The 25,620-nt window shown below is 39.7% G+C and overlaps 1 protein-coding gene across 1 annotated transcript; it reads left to right on the top strand.

Annotated features, from left to right (window-relative positions):
- Positions 1–583: 583 nt before the first annotated feature.
- On the top strand, positions 584–25,203 carry EEIG2 (EEIG family member 2). Its single transcript, XM_036388127.2, has 11 exons — positions 584–909; positions 12,927–13,047; positions 13,661–13,690; positions 14,172–14,288; positions 15,439–15,485; positions 19,041–19,147; positions 19,679–19,774; positions 20,316–20,517; positions 20,599–20,726; positions 21,107–21,176; positions 22,716–25,203. Exons 1-11 carry the CDS (start codon positions 761–763, stop codon positions 22,756–22,758), a joined length of 1,110 nt encoding a protein of 369 aa, XP_036244020.1. The 5' UTR covers positions 584–760; the 3' UTR covers positions 22,759–25,203.
- The last annotated feature ends 417 nt before the right edge of the window (positions 25,204–25,620 follow it).

Here is a 25,620-nt window from a genome sequence, read left to right as displayed (position 1 = left end):
ACAAGAGAGTCGCGTGTGTGTTGCCGTAATCATCTACGCCAAGGACTGTTCTTAAATGTAAACACAGATGTGTACACTCTCCCTACAAGACCGTGAGCATCTGTTGCTTGTAGCAGAAGCGGAGCTGGCTGTAAATTACAGGTTGAACCGCTGTACGCGACCCCTACAGGGTTTAAATTATAGCAGAAGGAAACTCAATTCAGAGTTGAAATGTCGACGCGTGAACGATGCTTGGTTACGTTACCACTGTGTAAATGACGAGCGGTGAGCAGCACAGGAGGTTTCCGCTCCTGGGACGCGGGGGTCCCCGGGAGGCGGGGGAGCTGCCGGGCCGGCCTGCACAAGCCCCGCTCGGCCGGGCCGCGGCCACGTCACTGCTCCGGGCACCGTGCGGGCCGTGGGGAGCGGCACGCCGAGCTCCCGCTATTGAACCGCCTTGCTCAATCACCTCCCGGCCCGGGCCAACTTCCTCGGGGAACCGCACGCCGACGTTCGAGCCCCTGGCGGCAGCGTTCGCCAATGGCTCCGGCGGCCGCTGGCGGCAGCGGGCGGAGCGCGGGCGGGCGGGTTTGAAAGGGAGGCGCCGGCTGCCATGTAAGCGCTGGCCGGGAGCGCCGCGGCCGGCAGGGGCTGAGCTGGCAGCGGCCGCCGCTCCGGCCCGTCCCGCCGTGCCGCCCTCGCCCCGGGCATGGGAGCGGAGCGGAGCAGGGTGGTCGGAGCGGAGCTGCCGTGGGGGCAGCCCCCGGGAAGCCCCTAGCCCATGGCCTTCATCATGATGAAGAAGAAGAAGTTCAAGTTTCGCGTGGAGCTGGAACTGGACGAGCTTTCCTCCGTGCCGTTCGTCAACGGCATCCTGTTCTGCAAGGTGCGGCTGCTGGACGGGGGCAGCTTCAGCGGGGAGTCCTCCCGGTAGGTGTCTCCGGGACTCGCCAGCCGGGGCTGCCGGGCTGCTCGCCCCACGCCGGCAGCGCCGGGCGGGCCGCGGCCGCCCCCGTCCGACGGGCTACGTTCGAGTCCGCATCCCCCCGAGAGCAGGGGAAGCACGGCCGCCTCCTTGGCTCCCACGGCGAGCCGGGGCTCGGCCGGTTCGCACCGGCGGGCGGGGGCCCGGGGAAAGGAGGGGCGGCTGCCCTGGGGCTCCTGGCGGCTGCGGCCGTGCTGCCCGCCGCTCCCCTCGCCGAAGGGGAAGCTGCTGTGGCACCGGGCAGCCTGGCCGTCTTCTCGTCCCGCCTGCTTTGCCAGCATCAACGGCGGGAGAACACATGCGGTAGCAGGAACTCCTCGTCTGCGTGGCTGCTCGCTGTCTGGAGTCGTAACGCTGTAAAATAAACATTGAGGCTCCTAAACACGGAGTAACAGAGGAGAGGAATCACTGAGTGATGAGGGTTGTCTCTTGTGCCATAACGCTGGAGCTGCTGAGCGGATGGGTAACAGGAGGGGAGAAATTCTTGTCCCCAAGCCTGTAGTCTGAGCTGTCCCCTGTGGGTTGTGCGACCTTATTGTTTAATTACTGAGCACTGGCTTGCTGTGTTTTGTTCTGTGGGTATTTACATGGAGATCCAAGTTCCATGGAAAAGTCCTCAGTTTTTCCTGTAAGTGCTCAGATCATGTATACTGACTGTTTATGCTCATTTCTACAGTGCAAGTGCAAGGCAGACGTCCTTTTTTCCTCTTTATTTTCCTTCAATTGTGCCTCAGCAATGGAGCAGTCATGGGTTGTGACAGTGGCTCCCTGATCCACAGGTAGCAATGGGTAAATAGAGGGCCAGTATATTATTTTTTTCCAAGTACCTGGCAGAGGCAGAACCTTGTCAATAGGAAGGGTGTGTGCTGTGGCTTCAGGTCTGTGGAGGAGGAGATTGCCCTCCCATTACACTTGTTCTTGTTGTATCAGTTATTATTTTATTTTAATATTATTACAGAAAGGATTTACTGGAAAATGTATCATAGAATTATGGGAGAAAACAGCAACAAATCCATGAATATTCAGTTATTGTCTTATTAAAATACTGTTGTTACAGAGCTTTCTAAATTATCTGCTTTTGATTCTATAAATTAAATTAATAAGGGAGAAGGAATAGAAATGGAACTTTGGCCTACAAACTCGTTATTTAACCATTCCATTATACTAGCATGTATAATTGAAGACAAATTTTTCTTCTGTATGGTTGGAAGTTTTTCAACTCATCAGTGCTCTGATCTCATTTCGTGTCTTTCTTCAACATTTTTCTTGTGAGCGACTTCATAAGTAATAGATGATGATGATAACAATCCTGATTCAGGCACTAATGTGCCATTACTGCCCTACTCCAGCCCTTATTGCCTTGAAGTCATTTCCACAGGCTGACATACATCTTCTGGACAGGATGTCTATTTCCAACGACTTGTTTTTAGCTGAGCAGATGGTTTTGACACGTTGTGGTGATCTTAGTCTTTTTTGCCTTGCCTATTTATGATGCTAAAATTAAATGCTTGAAAGCCTCCATTCATATCTTTCTGAATGGCTCATTAGAGTAAAATGTGTGTGGTAGGATGCAGTGTGTGAAGAGAAACTGATGTAAAAAATGGTGTTGAAGCTGAAGCTTAGAAATTCTTCCATTTTCTTTTTCTGGGGCTTTTAAGCTTTTTTAAGCTATGGCTTAAAAACTAACAGAAATGGGCATGTCAAGGTCCCTGTGAGTGTAACTCATTCCTGCTGGACTAAGAAGTGTTTGAGTGTGCTGATAGAGAGGTAAAGAATTCTTCTGCAATGATCCTTCAGTGCCAGTTTAGGGAGTGCCTTTGCTCTTGGCTTAAGAATTAACAGATGAATTTTCAGAGTGGTGATTCAGCAAAGGGCTGAATAAATAAGGAGGAAATTAGGTTTACACCAGAGCGGTAGTATTTCAAAACTTATCAGTTGCAAACTTTCTCATGGCCATAATCTTCCAGTTGCATGCATTTGTTAGTTTCACTGTGAGCTGACAGTTATATCCCTAGAGTTGTGATCTTTTTAGCTTTATAAAAGATACTCAAAGAATTCTGTTGTTTCAGAAAGTTATAGACAAACTCATTCAAAAAATTTTATAATACAGGGGAAACTGACTGTTTTCTTAATAGCTTTATTTTTGTTACTCACTGAGGTCTAGTAAACTATAATTATTTAGGGAGAAGTTATGAAGTTCTCAAGTTGGGGCCCATACAGACCAATACCCTGTTGCCTCTTACCTTAGAAAGTAAAAAGAAGTCCAACCAATAGTCTATAAACCACCCTAACATTATTAGCATTTTATTTCCAAAGCCTGCTCACAGAGAAGAATGTCATAAAAACCCAGGGCAGCAGTTGCCTTGGAATAGGGGCCCATGTGTATGCAGCAAGCTGTCATACAAACAGTTTCAAGTGATTGTCTTGTCAGCCCTCTATGGATCATGCTGTATGAATGATTAAAGTCCTGATCCTGCAAGCAATGATGAAGTGGTACCTTCATCATCCCTCTGATCACTGAAGTGAGATGGAAAGAAGACTGATAAAAGTTCAAGCTACTGAAAAATAGGGTTTTTTCACTTCTCAGATCTTTGCTGAGAAAGAGCTACCTAAGAAATACATTATGAGACATGGGCCATGCTACTGAAGACTTGTCACAGTCCAGTTACTTTTCTGGCTCCCACAGATGTGTGCCTGAAGTGTACAGAAATTCTGTGACCAGGTGAAACCAGCATACATAGTACAGTACACAGTGATCTGGCTAGTGTGTAAATAGAAACCACATCACTTTGCAATTTTGTTTGCATATACTTTTTTAGAACTCCAATTACAGAACTTATGTTTGAAACATCCCTATGCACATCTGTGAATTCTTACTGTGGGAAAAGAAAATTCTGGGTTATAACACTAAATGTTTAATTACTGGATAAGAATATCGACTTTTAAAGTAATCTGGTAGTGCCAAATAAAATTTTTATCCAAGGACATTGACCAGCCAAGTGGCAGCGATGTTTAAACTGGTAAAAATGTTTGAGAGTTACTGCAAGAGCAGGACCTTGGAATTCTGGCAAGAATGAATGTGTTATAAGTTTTGACTCTAAACCAGGGAAAACCTTGAAGGCTATTGTGGAAAGGGAGAGGCTCAGTTTGGCTGTTTCAGCAAACTCACAATCAGCCATACAGTGTAATTCCTGCTCTCTGCTTTTTGAAATTGTTCTCTAGCATGATTTCTGGATCTTTACCACTGTGTTTTAGAATAAAGGATTTTCAGCCAGTGGGCTGTGGATGTATGCTAAGTAATGCTAACAAACCTCAATTTCATTTAGGAAACTTTCCTAGCTTAGGCCTGGTTTCCTGTGTGGCAAGGCATCTTTCTACCTTTCCCGGGGCCAATGACATTAGATCTCTCTTTGAAATTGGATACATTAATAGAGTACACATGTGCAGATTCCAGGATACTGTGTATCTATATACTGCCATCTAGTATCTATATACTACTGGTCATAAAAGTGTGCACATAATGGCCAATGCACCATGAAAGGACACAAGATTATTTCAGGGCAGAAATTGCACCTATTAATATTTTGAACAGAAAAAAATATTATTTTAAGGTACAGACTTGACTAAATTCTAAGCATATTTATTTGTGGCCATTCTAAAGTAGATATAAATATAGAGCAAGTATAGGCTTTCTGCAATTGCACTCATTTTAAAAGGCTGAATCAAAAATTAATAAGTCCCTTGAGCAGATAACTGAGGCTCATAGGCTGAGCTGTTGCTCAATCAGCAGTAAATGAACAGATGGAATATGAGGAAATCCAAGAAATTCTGGGAATCAGGATCTGATTTCTTGAGGGTGTACTTTCAGTGCTCTACTCTTATCAGCTGAGGCTACAGGAGCTGTATGCCTGCTAGTTCCATTTTTAGCTTGGTTTCTAGCTGCACCCCACTCAAGAAAAGGACCTGGTTGGTGTGTTCTTCTGACTGGAGCCTTCAGCTTGCCATATTCCCCTTCCTTTCAGATCTGATTTCTGACAATTTAGACTGCTGATGTTTCTATCTTCTTTCTTTTACACAACAACATTCTAAAATAAGAAGCTGATTATGATTGCTATATGTGACAGACAGAGATTCAAGGTGGCCAAGAGCTATAAGCTTTTCATCAAATAATTTTATTTTCCAATGGATTTCAGAAATGTGGTGGTTTTTTATGTACTCTCTTGAGTCCTGAGGAGAAGTCTTGGGAGATCATGCATGAATATATTCCTATTCCTAACAGGTACAGGCTAGAGCCTGTAATTGTTTGCTGTAGAAATTGACTTTTTATCTGCCAGATAAGTACTTCTTACTTCTACTGATGCATGGCCACTTCCTTCTCAACTGTCTAAAACCACATCTGGTGTTTTTGTGACATCAGCAAGTAGGTTTTCTGCCTCACTGGATTCTTCAAGTTGTCTTTTTACCATTCTTTTCCTGATTGCTGCTATTGCATTTGAAAGAGAGAAGCCCTCCTGATAGTAACACAGCTTAACTAACTCTGTTTTTAAATTACAGTACTTGTTAGAAAAACATACCTGTCACATGGAATCAGTGTCCCTATCACTCTAATCTTCCTGCATGATGTATGAATCCTGCTGACAGTCTTCAGAATTGGATAATGCTACTTCTCATAGCTTTTTCAGCTGTAACTGGATTTGCAGCTGGAGAAATTGAAACAAAGTAAGTTTTCAGGTACTGTGAGGAATATTGGCAGTGGGATAAAAGTCCTACCTTGCAGTTTTGTAGTTGCTTTTTTCAGATTCTCAAATGTCCACCTAATGTTTCCTCAGCTGTGAAGAGATAGTTAGTAAAGCAGCTTTCAGACACTGTCCTCTGTAGGGAGGAAAAGGTGAGATGGAGAACTTCTCTACACAAAGTACAACTTTTCAACATGTAGTTTCTTTGTACTTCTCTTTCATTAATAGTTACAGTAAAATGTGTTTAGTGAACTGATTTAAAAAAAATATTGAAAAAAACCAAAGAATCAGAGGAGTAAAGAAGATAATATTAGTTTTGAAGGGGTTTATCTTTGGGATAGAGGAAAATAAAATATTTGTACAGTCTGGTCTTTGCATGGGGTGTAACTGGTTATTGTGGATATAAAAAGGGCTCAGTCCTGGGAGACTTCCCTAACTGTAAGAACTGATAAGAGATGTATCTACAGCTAACTTGTTACAGAATATGTTTGAGAAGAGATATATGATAGACATCTGTTGAAGAGGGAGAGACAGTGGGAAAAGCTTTCATGCTTAAGGTGCCTGCCTTACACAGAACTGGCACTTGGATTTAAGAGAGCTGGTGTTGCTTTGTTGGCTTTTTTCCCCTGACAGCAGCACAGTACATGAAGTACAGTATTTTTCTGCCACAAATTTGCCATTTGCAAGTACCATAGCACCTGATTGCCTTCATATTTTAAGGACTATTTCTGTTCACAGAATAATTTAGGGTGAAGGATAATACCAGAGATCACACAGTCCAGCTGCCTGCTGAAAGCAAGACTAATTTCAGTTGGATCAGGAAGCTCAGAGCTTTGTCCTGTCAGCTCTAGAAAATCTGCAATAATGGAGATGCCAGTCCTTGCAGACAACCTGCCCTGCTGTTCACTTGTACTGTGAACATTTTCCCCTTTTTTTACCGGAACTTACCTTGGTTTTGCCTCTTTTCCTTTCTCTGTTCCTCACTAAGTAATGTCTGGCTCCACCTTCTAACTTAGTAGAGATGGCTGTAGATGGCAATTAGATCTTCCTTCACCTCATCATCAGATTGTAAAAATCCCATGTTTCCAAATTCTCCTGCATCAGAGAAGAATTCATCCCTGACTCCAGACCCTCATCTCACACCCTTGGACTTGCTTCAGTTCATCAGCCTTCTGCGAAGAAGGCCCTAAAACCAAGCACACTGCTGCAGATACAGTGTCAAATGTTCAATTTCCTCTGACTTGCTGACTACAGTCTTCTAATGCAGTTTACCCTTCACAGTGCTAATTCCCCTCTAGGTCTCTGCATTTGCCTGTAACCAGCAGTTTTTCATCCACAATCAATTTATACATATTTTATAAGAAGTTGTTGACATGAAATGCTGCTAGTTAAAAATGTAACCTGTTTTATTATGACTAAAAACATGTGGAATAGAAAATGATTACTCTGTTCAAATTTTGCACGTACTAAGAGCAAATTAACTGGGGAGCTGTGCACTGTAAACAAGTGGAGCTCTTCCTGCAGAGCCAGCTGTTTGCTTAGTCCTGAAATTTGTGAACCATTGAAGCTCTGTGTGTAAATGACTTGTTTTGTTCAGTTTTGTAGCAATGCTGAGGAAAAAATGATTTTGTTGGAGAAAATGCATCATCTTATATGCCTCAGGCATGGGGGAAACAGAATATTAAAGGAAAAGTAAAGTAAATTTGTTCCTGAATGGAGATATATATTTAAGCTTTGCATAAGCTTATTGCTACAGCATATATTTCTTCAAGTGATGCTCTTCAAGTGATGTACTTTTCTATATGAAGCCTAAATTTAGCATTTTGGTTATTGGATAACAATTTAAAATGTAGCTTAGTACTGCTCCAGGACCCTGTTGCAGGGGTACCTGTATATTTCCCTCAACTATGACACTGCATAAATTTTACATAAAAGTAGATTTTGGGTAGGAGGAGTGCAAGAAGTTATTCAACTCTTGCCAAAGCCCTCTGTGTTTAATGTATAGTATAAATGAGAACTCTATATCCAACAATACCTTCCTAATACTAAAGATAGCCTAGGAAAGGTTGAATCTTCCAGTACCTGAAGCCACTGATGGTGTGGCTACACTGTTAGATTGTAGGTTAATGCCTTAATTCCTGTCTGCAAGGTGACACTGGCCTTTGTTAGGTGTTCCAGCTTTCTGCAGAAGATGTTAGATATATTAAAAAGTTTATATATAAAATATCTATATGAATGGGTATTGCTCCCATTTTAGAAGACTATTTTCTACACTAAAAGTAACTCCAGGTTATTAAATACTGTATTTTTATCAGAAGGACAGAGCTACCTGTATTAACTTGATTCAGAGGGGGATCGATCAAAGGAAGCTTTAGGTGACAGAAGTCCATTTGCACACCCACAAATGAGTGCAGTCAGCAAAGGCAGGGGAGAGTGGAGAGCCTAAAATAATACTGAGCTCCAGCTATTCCCAGTCCTGTCACAGGAACCATCAGCCCATCAAAGCCCATCCACACAGGCAGGTGAGGAACTGAAATTATCGGCTTGGACAAGGAGACACCCTCTCTGGGCCCCTCCCAGGGCTGTCCCAGGAGACCCTTAGCCCCATTGTCCAGGCAGGAAACCCATCATGTTGAAAAAACTAAAGCATGTTGTGGGCTGAGGGGGTTGCTGCCTATGAGACACATCATGGGATACAAGGGAAGAGGCTTATCATGGGACAATTTAGGGAGGAACTAAAGGTGGAGGAAGGGATGAGTTTGAGGAGGAACAAGTGTGGGGAGAAACAGGGAGTTAAGGGGATAAAGGGCCAGTTGGATGTAAATAGTTTGCTGGTTGGTACGTTTGTCTAATCTGTTTCTAATTAGTAATGTCTGCTGTATCTTCCTCTTGAAGAACATTGTGACCCTTTCCTGGGGAAGGGCTCTCTGTTCAGTGTGCATTGTGAGGCAGGGAATGTCTGAGTGCCAGCAACTGGAGTCAAGAGTGTCACAGGGCTGCCAGCAGCAGGAGAGGCCAGAGTGAGCACGCTCATGCCATGGCAGTGGGACTGTGGCCCTGTGTGCCCGTTGTGCCAGCAGCTGCCCAGGGAGTGTGGCCAGAGCACTTGGGTGCCAGCAGCTGGAGAGCCCAGATGGGTCACAGCAACCACTGGGGTGGGACAGCAATCAAAGATCCCTGTGCCTGCGGTGCCTGCACCTGGAGCAGAGGCACTGGGGGCTGGAGCTGGGCTGTGAGCAGGTGGGATAGCCTGGAGCCATGCACAGGTCTCTGTCTATGGATGTGTCCAGCAGAGCTCTGGAGCAGGCTGGCTGTGAGTGCCCCGGGCCGGTTGTGAGTGCTGGGAGTGGGAGCGGCGCTCCCCGGGAACACCTCCTCAGCCTCGCTGCTGCTCGCCTCTGGCCAGTGCAGCTGCAGCAGCCTCACTTCCCTCAGGCCATCTTATCAACATGAGAGATCTTCTTCTAAAATTAACAAACAAAACTTAGGTGACTCTCTCATCAAATTACAGGCATTAAAAGATAATATTATTGTCATTTACCTCATGTAGTGAAAAGCTGGTTTTTCACAGTATTTACAGCAAGAAGATAACTCATGTTCTGTTCACATGCTGTAAGATGCATTAGCAAACACCACTTTCTTTGACATAAAGAAGTGTACTGACCCAGCTGAATCCAAAAGTAGTTCTGGAAGTATTTTCATGTGAACATAGACTGAATGGCATCTTAAAACAATGATCCCAATTTATTGTTTCTGTGGTGACCAATAAATCTAAAATAATTGCACTACAAACACACGCAGTTTAACATAATCATCCCCACATGGTTAAAGATCCTAATAGGCTGTTAAATAAATCAAATTTTCTGATTAATTAAAACACAGTCCTTTGGTAAATGTCCACAAGGAGTTTTGGCTTCTTTATTTCAGAGCCTCTCATGCTAAAGCTTTTCCATTTAGCAAGAAGGGATTTTCCCCAGGACACTGAAGGTCCCTAAAAGTGACTTACTTTTGCCTGTGACATTTTTGTAGCTATTTGCTGGAACTAGCCATTATTCATAGTTTTTATCCATGTGGAAATGAACAATCTGATGAACATAAACGCCTTAAAAAATAGTCCATCACTTGTAACGCTTTGGGATGAGCAGGTGACTGGAGTAGGATTTGTTGTCTATTATTTGAGTTTTATACTTTTCTTCTCTGTTATGTATCAGAAAAAAATCCAATACTTTTATTCAATATTTTAAGAGGCAATATTGTTCAGTATACAAAACATCTACAAATAAGGACCTGACTACAGCTTAAATCTTGCATTTGAAATTGAGTCAATGTGAAATTGTTCCTCTAAAGAAAAAACAGTGATGGTAACACACTATAGTTTGGAGTCGTTTTATCCTACAGTATCTGTTGATTGAATTTATTCTTGGTTACGTATTACTGACAGCATTTATTCAATTACACCAAAGCACTACAGCCTACTATGTATTCCAGTGCATCTTGGTAGCTAAGATACATTTTGATTAAGAAAACAACTGGTTTTGCTTTGCATGTGGTGAAGTGACGAGGAGGTTTGTAGGAAACTGACTCAGAACGGAAAGCTCTCCCCAGCGTGCTGCAGCACAGCAATAGCTGCCAGAAGTTATCTGGGTTCATTTCCATAGCAGCCAATCAATACAGCTGTTTATTTTCTAAAGGCCTGGCACTTAACTAAGACTCTTATAAACTTAGATGTTACTGTTGAAGTTAAATGTTCTGATTATTAGACCTTTTTTCAGCACAATGGGAATAGCTAGATGGTACTCCTCTTTACAAAAAAAAATTCCTGAATTAAAATACATCAATTTTTTCTTTTATATAGTGGAATTAGAGAACTGTTTAGTGGGAATAGGGGCAGTAGGTTGGGTTTTGGTGGGGGTTTCTTTGTTTAGTTTTTTGTTTAGTCTGGTTTTTTTAAATTGTGTACAAATTTTTCAAATATCTTTTGATTTATATGCCAGTGAAAGAATCTAATGATACTTTTTTTCTGACATCCTTATGAGAAGGAAACAGGATTCCTCGTTTTGATTTTTTAGAAAAATTAGACCATCAGTATCCATAACTGAATCCTTTTTACTGCCACTTCTGCTTCTTGTTTGCAAATCCTGACCTGTGATACGAATGGACTGAGTCTAATAAAAGCAGAGTGGTTTTGTGCTATCTTCCTTACTTGAACCATTATACCCATATAGTAGTATTGGCATATTGAAATAAATTCAAAATCCTTAAAGGTTTTAAGGACACTTACATTTCTCAAGAAGATGTTACTTACATTTCTCTTGCATTTACAAGCAAAAATGTGTTTAATGTTCACTGCTTTATCTTTTGCTACAATGTGATTGATGTCCAGAACCCCATAAATGTGGAATGTGCAGCTGCTTTGACTTTGCTGTAGAGACAGAAGGCTGTTCTGAGAAGCAGAAACAACTTGAACCATTATACTGAGTAGTACAAAGATTTTGGCACATCACTTTGACTTCATGAGTTTACAAAAACACTTTTTCAGTGGAAAAAAGTATCACTACTAATTGGAAATGTTACAGAAGCAAAAACACTCCAAGAACTTAGTGAAATGATGAGTAGCAGCAAAAGTGATGCTATTATTGGTAGAGCCAGTGGTGTCCTGGGTGACAATGAAAGGGTGGGAAGGATGATGGTGATGACTGCTGTCCTACTTCTGCAACAAACAGATGTAATGAGAAAGGATTTTCTGACCTTTATGGATGACAAGTGAACTCTTTCAATTTAGTGGCAGTGTTTCATATGTGTCACAAATGGTAGCAGTTGTTATCCCTTTTAAGGGTGAATTTTACATAATGTCTTCTTGTCTGAGCCTGTTTCAATAGAGATGTGACTATTTGTAATTTGCCTTTTTTGAATTCTGGTTCTTATGTATATTTAAATAACTCACATGACAGCAGGATGGGATTCATTTTTTCCCACAATACAGGAAAGTTTGCAATGTAAAACATCCCAGATAAAGAGTAGATCATAGTGTTTACAGAGCATGTTCCTTCCAGGTCACATGTTTGAATGTGACTCAGTGTTGTATCATCAGAATCTGTTAGTCTGTTGTGGTCATTCCACTGACTCATTTTAGGCTGGCTGATTTATTCCCAGCTTAGGAAGTCACAGTGCCTGTGAGCCCTGGAGCTGGCAGTCTCACCAGCACAGCAAAGAGAGCTTTTGTGAGCACCCTGCAATTCTTCATTTTTCTATACACATGATGAACTCTGGCTCCAGCTTCTGCAGAACCATGGGATTCTATCTGCTAAAGACATCAAACTGCTTCTTCAATAATAACCTGCTGTCAGAAGTTAGTATAAAACATAGGAATTTATGTATTAGGAAAATGGAAGAGGAAAAAGGAGACATATGTTTATATGTGAAGACCGTAGTTCAGTGGTTAGACTGACAGAAGAAATTATCAGGGATTTTTTTAAGATACAGGGGTTTTCTAGTTGTCCTCCCTGTACCTTTTCATTTTGGAGTCTGTTCTTGGTCAGAATTACCCAAACAGAATGTGTTCTGTCTGAGCCTTATAAAATTACATTCCTAAATGAAAGCATCCTTCATCCTGCCTTTTTCTCACTGCATCACACTGTCAGATTGTTATCCTCCTGTGAGAAACAGATCCCTTCAGATGTGTCAGCTTATTTTGCTCTCAAATGGCAAGCTCACAGTATGTAGCTGCAATTCTCATTTGCCCCAAGTGCATTACTTTGTCTCTGGTTATTGCACATCATCTCCTTTCTACTCTTCAGGCCTCAAATTCATGTAGTTTTGCTTGTATGACACTCCTTTTCTCTGAACTGAAAAACTACTTATCAAAGATGCTGTCTTCAGCACAATGCAAAGCTCAGCAGCTTGGGACACTGCCTACGAGCTGATGTTCAGGAAGACTTCATTCTCCTGAGGCAAACTGCAGAAATTACACTCTCATTCATTTGAAAAAACACATGGCTGTTGAACTCTTCTGGAGGTCTAATACTGAGTTCAAGGTTTGAAGCAGTTATTAGTCATGCTACACTGTTAAGTGCAGAATGGGGGATTACTGTTATTATTCACACCAGAATTTGCATGAAGTGGCCACTCTACAAGGAGTGGAACCAGTGTTTGTTCTTGAGCTGATTGCAGTGTGTGGTTCTGAGTGTATGTGCAACTAACAGTGAGCATCTGCTCTCTGCTTGCAGGGAGGTAGTACAGGCAAACTGTGTCCGCTGGAAGAAAAAGTTCTTCTTTATGTGTAAGATCAGTGCCAGTGCCACCACAGGGATTCTGGATACCTGCACTTGCAGGGTGTCTGTACGGAAGGTAAGCAGCTCTCTTCCCCCCGCTCTCCTCTTTCCTTGCTCATTCTTCCTTGGTTTTGTTTTCATTTTTGAATGTCTGATAAACTTCATAAAGCAAATTTTAGCTGCAATCACAGCAGGTATTCCTTTAGTCAAAATTTTGTAGTAATCTTATTACTTCCTTTACTTTGACTAACTTATGGGGGTTTTATGTTTTTATTGAAGAAAACCCTTTTTCCAGCAGGGCAGCAAAGGAATTTCCCTTCAGTGTTTATAAAGTTAACTCTTGATAGATATTTCCAGCTAGCAGCAGTAAGCTTAGAAGCCTTGAACTGTGCTAAGTACCAGAATTTTGCATGCAGTATGTCCTATCTTTGGGGCCAGACCTTGTAAGAGCCCAGTGCCAGCTGGCATTGGGCATTGCTCCTCTCTCCAAGACAACAGTGTCTTGCTGGCCTGCTCCAAAGGCATTATGAATATTAAGGTCTAAATGACAACAGCATAGTCTAGCAAATGTGTGGGGAGATATTTCAAAATTAATACCTGCATTTCTAAAAAAAAAAACAAAGAAAAATCCTGAGTCAGTATATTTAATGGCTTAATGGTATGTCTTTTTTCCTTTTTTTTTCTTCTAGGAATTAAAAGGAGGAAAGGCATATGCAAAGGTAAATTGAGATGTAGCTAATTTTGCCTACAGATAAGCTTTTCTTTCTTGCCATTTTATGCCCTTTTACAGTAATTCCAGAATAGGACTTAATACCCATGACTTCATAATGTACATTATAGTGACACAGTGCTGTTGAAACTTCCAATCAGTGTGTTTAATAAGTCTGTAACAATGTTATACCATCAAAACTTTTTTTCTTTCAGGTTGGTATGCGGAAAGGGTTAGTAAAAGTAAACATTTACATTAAATGATAAAGAAAACTCTCCTTTTTCTCTCTTGGCACTTTAAATTTTTAACTGAAAATATAACTATGCTGAATTTTTTCTGGGTTTGTTTTCTGCTTTTTGCCTCAGTCCATTTCCTTAAACGGGCATTCTAATATTTGAATGAAACTGCTATTGAGTGGTACTTAATGTGTAATTAGCAAGTACCTTCATTTAGCCAAATGCTTACTACTAATTGTTGTTTTCTCTTAACAGCTGGGATTTGCAGATCTAAATCTAGCAGAATTTGCTGGATCGGGAAATACCACTCGTCGCTGTTTACTGGAAGGTTATGATACCAAAAATACAAGACAAGACAACTCCATTCTCAAAGTAATTTCTTTCCTTTATCATACTTAAAGTAACAAAGTGCAGAGAACAAGTGCTATTATTAAGCACTTAATGAAATTTAAAACTTATTTGCTGAACCTCCTTCTGGAAGGAAAGCTATTTGAAGTAAAACCAAAAGTGCTGTTTAGAGACAATCATTAAAATCCATGCAGTCAAAAATACAATTTGCCCTATCTTGAAATAGAGCTGGATAGCTGTAAAAGAAAAGCTTTTAAAAGGTGTTCCTAGTCCAAGGGGAGCTGAAAAATGAACAAGTTAATGTATGGTATCTTCAAGATTGGGCAACCTTCTGTGCATCTTTCTGAGGTTGAATCTATTAATTGGCTTATATATGTACAAACCACCTTCAATACCTGGGATGACTCCTGGGATTTTCCTGTTTTCTATTTGACAGTAATCACTCTAACAGTTGGGGAGAATTCTTGCAAGACACCCACTCTGATATCCTCTTCCTTTAGTCCAGGGAGTTAAAAAAACTGAGTAAGCTCCATAAACCTAAAAATAATTACATTGAGATTGTTTCAAGTAATTTTAATTTTTTTTTCCTACTGGGACACCGGGATAAATTTTCCACATAATTCAGTATATGGTCTGTGCATGGACTTTCTGATCTGACAGTCCCAGACTGTCCAGAACACTTGTAATGGATGGCTTTGGCCTGCCTAGCAAGCCTTCAATGCACTGTGTCTATGGCTTATTTACCCTGTGTGCTTTTGCTGTCTCTGATGTTAGCACAAGCCGTTCTGAGAGCCAGCAGTTTGCTGAACACCCTCAGCAAAGAACACACTTCAGCACCCACTGCTCTAAATAATGCTCTGTTTGATCATTCAGGTTTTAGCTTTCTTGGCTCTGTTTTTCCCTTGAAGCCATCTTAATCATTAATAATTCTGAGATTCTCCTTGATATATGTTTCTTTTTCAGAATCTTGTATGTGTAACTATGTTACTTTAAGTGGTATTTTGTGTTGTTTGTATGCCTAAGAAAAATTATGTTGTTTTATGCACGTGTGATTATGGCATTTTATTTTCATTAAATATAACATTTGTGGCAAATATAACTCATTTACATGACCACATATGTATCACAAACAATTTTTTTTTCTTATGATGGATTTTGTTTCCTTAATGTGTAGGTTTTGATCAATATGCAGCTGATGTCTGGAGACCCATGCTTTAAAACGTAAGTTTGTAAAAAAATCTCTGTTGGATGTTTTGATCATGCATTCCATGTTGAGAATTACACTTCTAATTTGTGTTTTTACATCTCTCCAATCTGGCAACAGTATTTAAAAAATTGAATGGTAGCTGAATAATGACTAACATGGTAAAATTGCTAGTAGAAGTGTCATAGTTCCTGCTGTTAGGTACTTAGTATCAAGTACAGGATACTCACCGGTACATCTGTAATGTTATAAAAAAAAACACTTCAGGGAAACTGTTCCTGCAGCAATGTTATAGAAATAAATATACTTGGTACAGGGTGATCTGACTAATACTTGTGTCTGGAAAATGTGCTGCTATACCTTTTATTCACAAGTCTCAGATGACTTTGAAATATTCATTTGCAGAAAAACCCCCAACAAACTGAAGTGTGATGTGACTTAGTACAAGAGAAAGCACTTACAGATATTTATTTAGCAGAGACATTCTGCAGCTTGGTAAAAGATGCAATAGGTAACATCTGAGGGGCAGGTAGCTAGGAAAATTCACTGCTATACATTGAGGATCTTTTGGCCTCATTGTCCTTACTCTGTAGTTAAGAAGTATAATATTTGTGCTGTGATTTTGTACCAGTCTGGCTTAGGTGATTTTCCACTGCACTCTTCAATGTCCCCTTACAACACTATATGTCCTTTTTCTTCTCTTCTCTTCTACTAACCTTTAATGAGAAGAATAGAACACTGAACAACTGCAGAATCTCATCTTGTGCTTACTGAATAAATAGCAAGAGGGTATTATCTGAATTTGTCTGATTGGCAAAACTTTTCTGTATCCCGAGTTACTAAGCACCCCTTTACTTCAGAACAACTTTAGTAGATTTACTTTAGAGTCACCCCTACTAACAAATACATCACTGGAACTGATAAACAATTCCTCAAAAGCAACTAATCATTAGTCTTGGATACTAACAAAGCAGTGTATTTGGTTTTTACTGCCTAGTACTGAAGGAGTTGAAATTAATACCTAAACAGCTTTCTGAGTTCCTGGGAAAAAAATCTCTTACTGAAATTATTCAAACTTGGCATTTTCTTCCAAACTGGTGATATAACCATTTCCTGGAACATAAACTTTCAACACAAACAGAACAAACAACTTATCTAATCCAGATGTCCTTTGTAGAAGGAAAAATAAACCTTAAAACAGTTTCATAATCTGGCATCAAACTACATATTTTATGAAGAAGCCTAGAAAGCTTGGTGTTTGATCTGGGATGACATCCCTGAAACCATTCAGTTCTTGCTTTCAAAAGTATGTTATTGTGGTGGTGACAGGAAATATGTTTTCTGGGATGCTGTGGTTAGGCCAATGGATGCTCAGATTTTAATATTGGCACCTAATGTGGCCATTGGGACATTGGATCTGTTTCTGAGCACACAGGGTTAAAGCAGGGCTCTCCCCTGGGCGGCTCTCTTGGGTTCCGGTCAGTGAAAGGTTCAGAGCTGCCCTGCCCGGCTGCGGGCTGGGGGGGCAGGGGCAGCCATGGGGCCGGGTGAGGTAGGCCGGGCCCTGGCCAGAAGGGAGGGGAAGGCCCCTGCAGGATGGAAGGCTGGAGGAGCACTGAGAGGCATTGGGCAGCCACCCCCCAGGAGAGACAGAGAGAGAGCCTGTGCCTGGGATTGTGCCACCTTGAAATTTAATAGTGGCTGGCCGAGAAGGAGAAGGGGGGATGCGAGAAGGTGCCCGGCTGGGCAGCCATGGGAGTTCTGGACAAACAGAGCCTCAGATTTTTAACCTTTTTCTTGGATGATGGAAACCTTACAAATGCTAATCCTCCTGGAGCTGAATGAGAAGAGAGATAGAGATAAGAGGAAATGGGCCACAAGAGAAATAGAGAGGAACTCAGGTGGAAGAGATAATGGAGTAGCTTATGCTGGACTCTTTTTGTGTAGCCATGGACAGAGCCATGTTTCCTTGGGATACAGAGACTGCATTCTAGGGGGAGGCAATGCCTCAGGACCAAGAGGGTTTGGTGTGGGTACCCCTCGGCCCCAGGGGGTGAAAAATATGGGGGGACAGATGTCCCAAAGTTGAGACTGTGCCTTTTTGGGGTGGGACGAAGCATCCTTAAAAGTCGACCCTAGAAGCAGCTCTGGTCCGTGTTCAGCTGGTGAGAGCACTGGACATGAAAGGAAGAGGTCACCATTGGCACAAGAAGGACTCCTTGTCCTCTTGATGAACTGAGAATTGAGTATTCTGAAGGGTGGTGCTGGCCCGAGAGTCGATGATTTGGGGGATGTATTGTATTGCGAATTTGGTGGGGAGGAGGAGGAGATGTATTTGTGAAGTTTTCATTTTCCTTGTGTGTTTCTTTTTTTTTCTCTTTCCCTTGCAGTTTAGTTAAAATTTTTTTTTTCCCTAAGTGGGAGCCATCTTTGCTTATTCCTGGTCACACCTCACAGCAGAAACCAGGGAGAGAGTATTCTCATGGAAGCACTGGCATCGTGCCAGTGTCTAACCATGACAGTTATTCAGTTAAGTCACACAGGCACTGTATTTCTAGAAGTGCTTTTCTCTTTCTCTCTTTACTTTCAAACATAACCTTACTCTACATGAACACAGTGACTAATTTATTGACTATATCAAATCTAAAAATGTCAACAAGTACCCATTTATATGCAGACCAGCAGTCTGTTCCCAACGCAGAAAATAACAAAGCATTAAAAAATCCTGTTGGTAATATCTTGAAATGTATTTTGGTTGTATTTCCTTGCAAGAGATTCCTTGTACTTTGTCATTTTCTAATTAGTTTCTTCTGCACTAGCAAAACACAAATGAAGAGGTTTATTATTTTAAATAAGATCTCTCCTTGGGTCTTGGTATTAACTCAAACAAGCACTTGAGCTTTATTATGAGCTTTTAATATTGAAGTATAATTTAAACTATGTCATATATGATGCTTTTTTATTTTGTAGAAGGTAAAATTTAGAGTGCAATACATGGAGATAGTGCGATAGGCCCTTTTATTAGGATTGGTAGGGTTATCAGCCCAGAATAATTTCCTGCTCTATGACAGCAATGAGACAAAGCCAGAATTGTGTCACAGCACAGAAGCCACCTTGGCCAACTGTTGTGCACATTGAGGTTTGTTTTTTTTTTTAAACTTAACACCTTCTCATGTATTCCTTCAAGTACTGAATTACATATATTCTTAGTGTGTAAACTGTCCTGTGATTCATACACTTAAAAAAATAAGAAACAACTCCAAATTAAAGACAAATCACTCCACCAATCATCAGAAAAGGAAAAGCCTTTCCCAGGATCCCTAGAAGCCTGAGGGCTGAGCAGATTGATTCTATAAAATGTCCTTAAGCTCAATAGCAAAAACTTCCTTTTTTTTTTTTCGTTTTCCGTAATGGATGACTAGGCAGCACGTTTCCAGAAAAGAACTCTAGGTCTGTTAACTTGATGCACAGTATGAATGATGCCAACATATTTCAAAGGAAAACTATGTGCTGATCATTTTGGAGGGATTACAGCAGAAGTACAGCAAATCTTAACCACCTTTTTCTTCCAGACCTCCTTCTACAGCAACATCTATAGCGATTGCTGGAGAATCAGAGTCTTTGCATGAAGACAGGAAGGGTGGAGAAAACTTAAAAGTAGCACATCTGGGTATAGCAGGTACACAATAATGCTCTTAATTTTTCAATGCTTTTATAACTGGTCTCATAGTTTCAAGATGCTCAAAATACTTCAAATCTGAAAAGGATGCTGACAGTTGGCCTGCAAAGGAACCTTCTTACATGGTTTGTGAGTTTCTGCTTCAAACACAGCTGAAGTTTTTAAGCAGGTTAGCTTTTCAGACAGAAAACATCTGGCCCAATGTTCTGTATTATACTGGAGAAAGAATGATCATCTCTTTAATATTGACACCAGACAAGTCTGCAACTACATTTCATACAAATCTATCTACCCCACTGGTACTCTCTGTTTTGCTCAGATACATATTATGATCTTTGTTTTTTAAATAATGTATATTCATTAACATCCATGGTATTTTTGCAGCACTTGAATGTCCAAAGGGTTTGTAGAAAATCAGTGTCAAATCTCTAATCCCTCTGGGAAATGTGACTTTTGAATCTAATCAAGATTACTGTCAAAGTAGCAATAAAGTTGGCTCTAGGAACACTGTGTGACTTGCCCATGTTGCAGATGTCTCATCAAAGAGTGCCTCAGTCCCAGATGAACTTGGTGCATGTGGACATTCCAGAACATCAAGCTATGCAAGTCAGCAATCAAAACTGTCAGGTAGCTGTTCACAATTTTGTTATGAGTTGTTGGGGATTATTTTTCTTTCACAGGCTTAGACAGTGGAAAATAAGTTTATGTTTTAAAACGGGTTTGCATTGAAAGCTTTTTCCTAGAAGTTTCAGGTGTGGCAATGGTAACATGCTTTCCCTCTTAAAATGTACTGGATTCACTAGATTATCTCTTCAGATGCAAGACAGCTTTTTGCCTTTGTTCCCTCCAATTATAACATATCTGAATGAGATTTTTAACTCTTCCATGAGTAAAAAAATGGAGACTTAGCTCTAAAAGCTGAAGGAGATGATATTTGTCATTCTAATTGTTCTGATATAAACAGGAATTACTTAGAACAAAAAGAAAATGGCAGGTGCTAGAATACAAAATCTGAAATCAGTTTCTAGTTGATGTATGCACATACATTCATAGGGCTTTTGAAAGTCCCATTATATGAAGACAAAACAAAAAATCTGCTTTCAGGATGGACCTGGCGTGTCAAAAACATACCTTAGATCTACCCATCTCTCCTGCATTTTCCCAACAGGATACAGCACATGTCACTCTAGATCATCCAGTCTGTCTGAACTCTGCCACAGGAGAAACACCTCAGTGGGGAGTACCTCAGTGGGAAGTACCTCAACAGGAACTGGAAGTATTCTAGAGCCATGTGAAGAGACTGAGCCAAAAGTAGCTGAAGCTGATACTGATACATCTACTGAAGATGCACCACCAGAAAAACAATGCAGGTACACTTAATCTGAAAGCCTCATCTAGCACAAGTAATTACTTTATCACGTCTAAGAGCCTAAATGTATTTATTTTTGCAGACATCCTGTAAAGCAAGACTCTGTGGAGTCACAGCTGAAGAGGGTTGATGCTACCAGAGTTGATGCTGATGATATAGTTGAAAAAATACTCCAGAGTCAAGACTTCAGTTTAGACTCAAGTGCAGAAGGTATGGAGATAAATAAGGAGCTTACAGAAAATTTATGTACATTACAGGCCTTAGGAAAACTCACTCTCTTCACAGTCCCTGTTGTTTGTATTCATAAGGACTGTGCTACATTTTCTACTCTATCTTACCTACCAAAAATTGAAAACACTCTTATGTGACTCAGGGAGCTTTCCCAGATGATTACTTTAAGCCTAAAAGAGCAGGTGCAAATCTATGACAAAGGTACTTCCCCCAACCTACACCATAAAGTTGGTTCTTCATTACCTAAAGTATTTGCATCTGCTAAGTGTCAGCTGCAAAACAGGTAGATTTAAAATTACTTGGATTTAGCTAGGACAGCATTAAAGAAAGCTAACATATTTTAATCGTTTGCCTTTTAGAAGAAGGTTTAAGATTATTTGTGGGCCCTGGTGGAAGCACTTCTTTTGGAAGCCACCATCTACCTAACAGGTATGTAGCCTGAACAACTAATCCATAGGCAATACTAAATAAAAATGCATCTTATACAGCAATTACTCTGTATCTACATTCTTGACCTTTGTATCTTTCTATTCTGTAGCATTTAAAAGCACCAAAAGTGCCGGATTGTCAGTTTTTAAATAGGACACACAGATTAGTTCCAAAACAGAACTGATGTGTTAGCCATAAGAATTGTAACTTTCAGTTTCTGAAGAGTCTCAGTTCCAAGGTTTTCAGATACAAGCAACATTTCAGTATGGACACAGGAAACAGACACCAGTTTCAAGTGGGAGCTCTACAGCCTTATTATGTTACTCTGGAATGGGAAGAAAGTTTTAAGTGTTTTACACATCTGCCTTTACAGTATCAAACTGTTTCATCTTCCTGATAACAAGCCTCATTTTCTTCAGTTCAATTATTCCCACAAATCCTGTTTCCTGTTACATTACTTGTTTCAATGGCTTGTTCATCATTCAAGTATTTGCAGCCCTAAACTCTTTTGATAATCTGTTTCAGGTTATCTTATCCTTTAGAACCAGAGAACTTTTTTTCTTCTCTAAACCTTTTTTCAATCCTGATATATGACTTGACCTGAATGTGTTAATCTTCAGATGAGAAACCATGAAAACCAGGCAAGAATATGTTCTAATACTGTGTTTCTGCAGACCAATATAACTCAACATCTATAACTGAAGAAATCAGAATAGCCTCAGTATTTCAGCAATTACTTTGGACTTAGATATAAAGGCAGTTGATAATATCTTCGAAGTCATGAAATAAGTGCATTTTATATGTGCATGTAATACTAATGGTTAAATTAATTGGCTCATCTGCAAACTGGGCACACCAATACCTGCCTAGGACCACATGAAAGGGTACAGAAAACACTCCTGTAGCACACAGAGATCTGTCCTAATGCAGCTGCCAGAACAGTCCAGGCACAATACTCTACCAAGGCAGAGCTTGCCCTATGAATTTTTTACATAGTACTGCAATTTGCTGTGGAAAACCACCCACTATGGGCTGTCATGTGGGAGGTGAGAGAGTTTTGTTTACAATTCAGAGGGAACAAAAGACTGAAGATGTTTTTCTTGTATCTTAATGTAAGATGACAATCACTTCTGAGTTTTTTAGACACACTGACTTGTTTATACATAAAATGTATATAAAGACTATTAGCTGCATATGATACAGCTGTGAGGATGGGTACCCTAAACGTGATGTTTAAGAAATTCTAGTGAAGTTCAACAGTAACTTCTTGTTCAGTAACATTAATCTTTGCTCATTTTGACTGTAGTACAACAAAATCTCTGTAGTGTATTAAAGAGTAGGTGACTCTATGGCATGGTAATAATGACAAATGTTTTCTACCCTTCACATTTGGCTGATTTGGTATTTGCTGTTTGTTTGGTTTTGTTGGGTTTTTTTGGGAGGAATGAGTTGTTTAATCAATACACTTGCTGATATGTGATATTTGCTATTTAGCTTCCATTTAAATTAACACTGAACTAACTTTTTTCAAACTTTCAGAGTAGGATCTGGAGCATACGAGCAGGTGGTGATAAAACGCTAAACTGGAATGTCAAATGTGGAAAACTTGGAGCTCTGGTTTTGATACTCCTGGTACTGTTTGCTCTGCTGCAAGAGCTGAGAAAGACAAAATGAACTCAAGGTGATCTTTTTCTGAAAAGCAGTGGAATGCCTCTTGCTCATAGAGCATCATCTTCTGTGGTATGAAGGCAATGTTTAGCTATGTGTACCTTGTGAGAGCACCTGGACTGTTTCTGTAAGCTCTGTCTGATGTTGGTGGAATTATTTAATTTCTGTGAAACATCTGTGGAAGCATGTCCCATTTCTATTTAAGAGATCACTTGCAGTGATGGACTTTGTTTGTAACACTGTTTTTAAAGAAACTTAGAAAGCTGGTCTTAAAAGAAGCTGAAAAAAGTAATTTACTGAATTTGATCCTACATGCCATTTTAGTTTTACAGAAGCTAATTACTCCTATCAAGTCAGTTTTTATCAGGTCAAAGTTATGGCCTACAAAAAACAGGCCAGCCATGTTTTAACATAACCAAAACCTTCTCTTAAGACAACTGAGCACAATTTCATTGTAAGGTTCAACAGAAGAGGTGAACGTCACATACATTTAGAACAAACCCCCAAAAGCAAATAGATCTAAACCAGTCACTAATCAGTCGTGTTTACTGTAAATTAAGAAGGCAACAGGTTTAAATGCATCAAATGTGACTTTTTTTTTTGTTCAAGTGATGAAAAAGGTGGGATTCCACACCAAAACACTAAGGCACAATAGCATTTTATTAAGAAAGCTGCTGTGATTGTTAAATCTGGAGTTCAGCAGCTGCTCCCACAGAAACTCACTTTGATAATGCATGAACATTGAGATCCAATGGGATGGTACTGTTTACAAACCTAGTCAGTAGTTTACTACCACTTAATGTTTTTAATAGCAGTTTAATCCTTCACAGTCAGTGCTTTGCTTGTGTTTTGAATGTGCCTTGCGGGATTGGGGTGTACAGGGAGGCTAAAGCATTTACTAAGGAATTTAAGCTTTAAAACTAGGTAAACATCTATATCTACTATTATTGATATAACTTGTTACGAGAAGCACTTTATTGTAGACATACTCTGCACACTGAAAAAGTCTTAGTGTGCAACAGCTTTGTTGAACACTTCTTTTGCTATCTGTCCACTGTTACATTAGGTCAATGTACTGTATTTAAATTTGCACAAGTAGTGATTTGCCTGATAGGCAAGAAAGAGCTCTTGAAATTTTCATTTGGAATATGAAAGAATCCATTTTGAAAGGGATGTGTTGGGTAACAAATAGGTGTAATTAATTGTAAACTGCAAATGACTTTTTTTTTTTAATTTAGTGGTACTGTTTATCAGTTAAGGCCTGGAATAAGTAAAAATAGTGTTGTCACTTTTGAAAGCTCAGAATGCTTCAGGTTTTACTCAGAGTGATGTTTGACACCTTTTTGTTGATGTAAAAGTAGTCCATATTTAAAAGGTTAAATTAGCAAAAGCAGACTTTGTTTTCCAGAAATCCATAGTAGAATTATTGAATTTTTATTTCTGTTTTTAATGAAATTTCAGCTTTCAAAGCCAGAATGCTGTTATTGAATATGATGAATATGAGCTATTTCTCAGTTTTGGTACTTCCATACTTTTATTTCTACTGTTAATTATAATATCTTTAGAGTGTCTAATTAGAAAAAATAATTAATACAAAAATTCTATTTCAGCTGCTCTTAATAGAAGTGTGGTATTATCAGCTTCTGTTCTACACAGGAATTTTAAACAGAAGCTACTCAACTGCTGGTATAGAACTCTCAGAACATTATAGTCTCCTTTCCTGTTATATAACTAATTCATACCAAAAAACCCCATTGCAAGCAAAAGATGGCAGAAATTTGAATACATTCTTTGTTTTCAGTACTCTTTGACACTGCTATACTTCTTGACAAATCCATTAAAACTAGTAGTAGTTAAATGGTAGTTTACTTACATTTACTAGGAAAATTACATGTACTTTGAGGAAAACAGACTTTTAAAAAACACTGTACAGCTGCTTATGTAATTCTCAAGGGAATTTCCATAGCATTTTATGTTAAACAACACAGCTGATGGTCATGGATAAGATAATTTGTTTACTAGAAACAGTATTTTCTTGCCTGAGCAGATCTTTTAAGTAATAAGGAAATTGACATAGAAATTCAGCTTTTCATAAAACTGTATCTCAGTAATTTATTCTTCAGACTTGACTTACAACTCTTCATGAAGTGATAATCTAATTATGCATCATGTAAGTGGAACATAACCTTCACATTTAGGTGCTGTATTTTCTTTTTTGTAAACTATGTTATATGAATACTGGAGATTTCCATGTTGTAAACTGTTTGGGATGTACTGGTGGATTATATGTTTTTTTAACTGTATTTGAATACAAATCTCTCAGACATTCAATAAACTCATGTCTTCAGCTTGCAATCTATTCCTAACGAATTGTCTCTTTAATGCAAAAAACTACAAACTTAACTGGAAGTTTGAGTCTATTTCAGTTTTTCTTCCAGTTAAGGATTTCTTTTTTAAATGTTTTGCTTTTTTGTGTTTCTGTGTTATCACAAAGTGACATCTATATATATATATATAGATGTCACTTTGTTATCACAAAGTGACATCTATATATTATCAGGAAAATGTGTCATTTAGATCCCATTCTTTTTCTAATCTAGAAGTAAAAATTTTAAATTCAGAACACTGTTCTGTTCAACTATTCTGACCATAACCAAACAATAGATACCCACATGATTTCCCTTATATTCAGGATACTGCACTCTTTTCTTGATGTTGGTGTTGGAGGGGTTTTTTTGGTTGTGTTGTGGGGTTTTGTTTTTGTTAAATTTTTCCC

This window comes from Molothrus ater, chromosome 9 (genome assembly GCF_012460135.2).
Source record: "Molothrus ater isolate BHLD 08-10-18 breed brown headed cowbird chromosome 9, BPBGC_Mater_1.1, whole genome shotgun sequence".
NCBI lineage: Eukaryota > Metazoa > Chordata > Aves > Passeriformes > Icteridae > Molothrus > Molothrus ater.
This window is presented reverse-complemented; position numbering and strand designations above follow the sequence as displayed.

Coding starts and splice junctions, on each gene's coding strand:
- EEIG2 (XM_036388127.2), top strand. CDS start 761: ATGGCCTTCATCATGATGAAGAAGAAGAAGTTCAAGTTTCGCGTGGAG. Junction 13,048..13,660: donor GCAGGGTGTCTGTACGGAAG/GTAAGCAGCTCT, acceptor TTTTTCTTCTAG/GAATTAAAAGGAGGAAAGGC. Junction 19,148..19,678: donor AGCACATCTGGGTATAGCAG/GTACACAATAAT, acceptor CCCATGTTGCAG/ATGTCTCATCAAAGAGTGCC.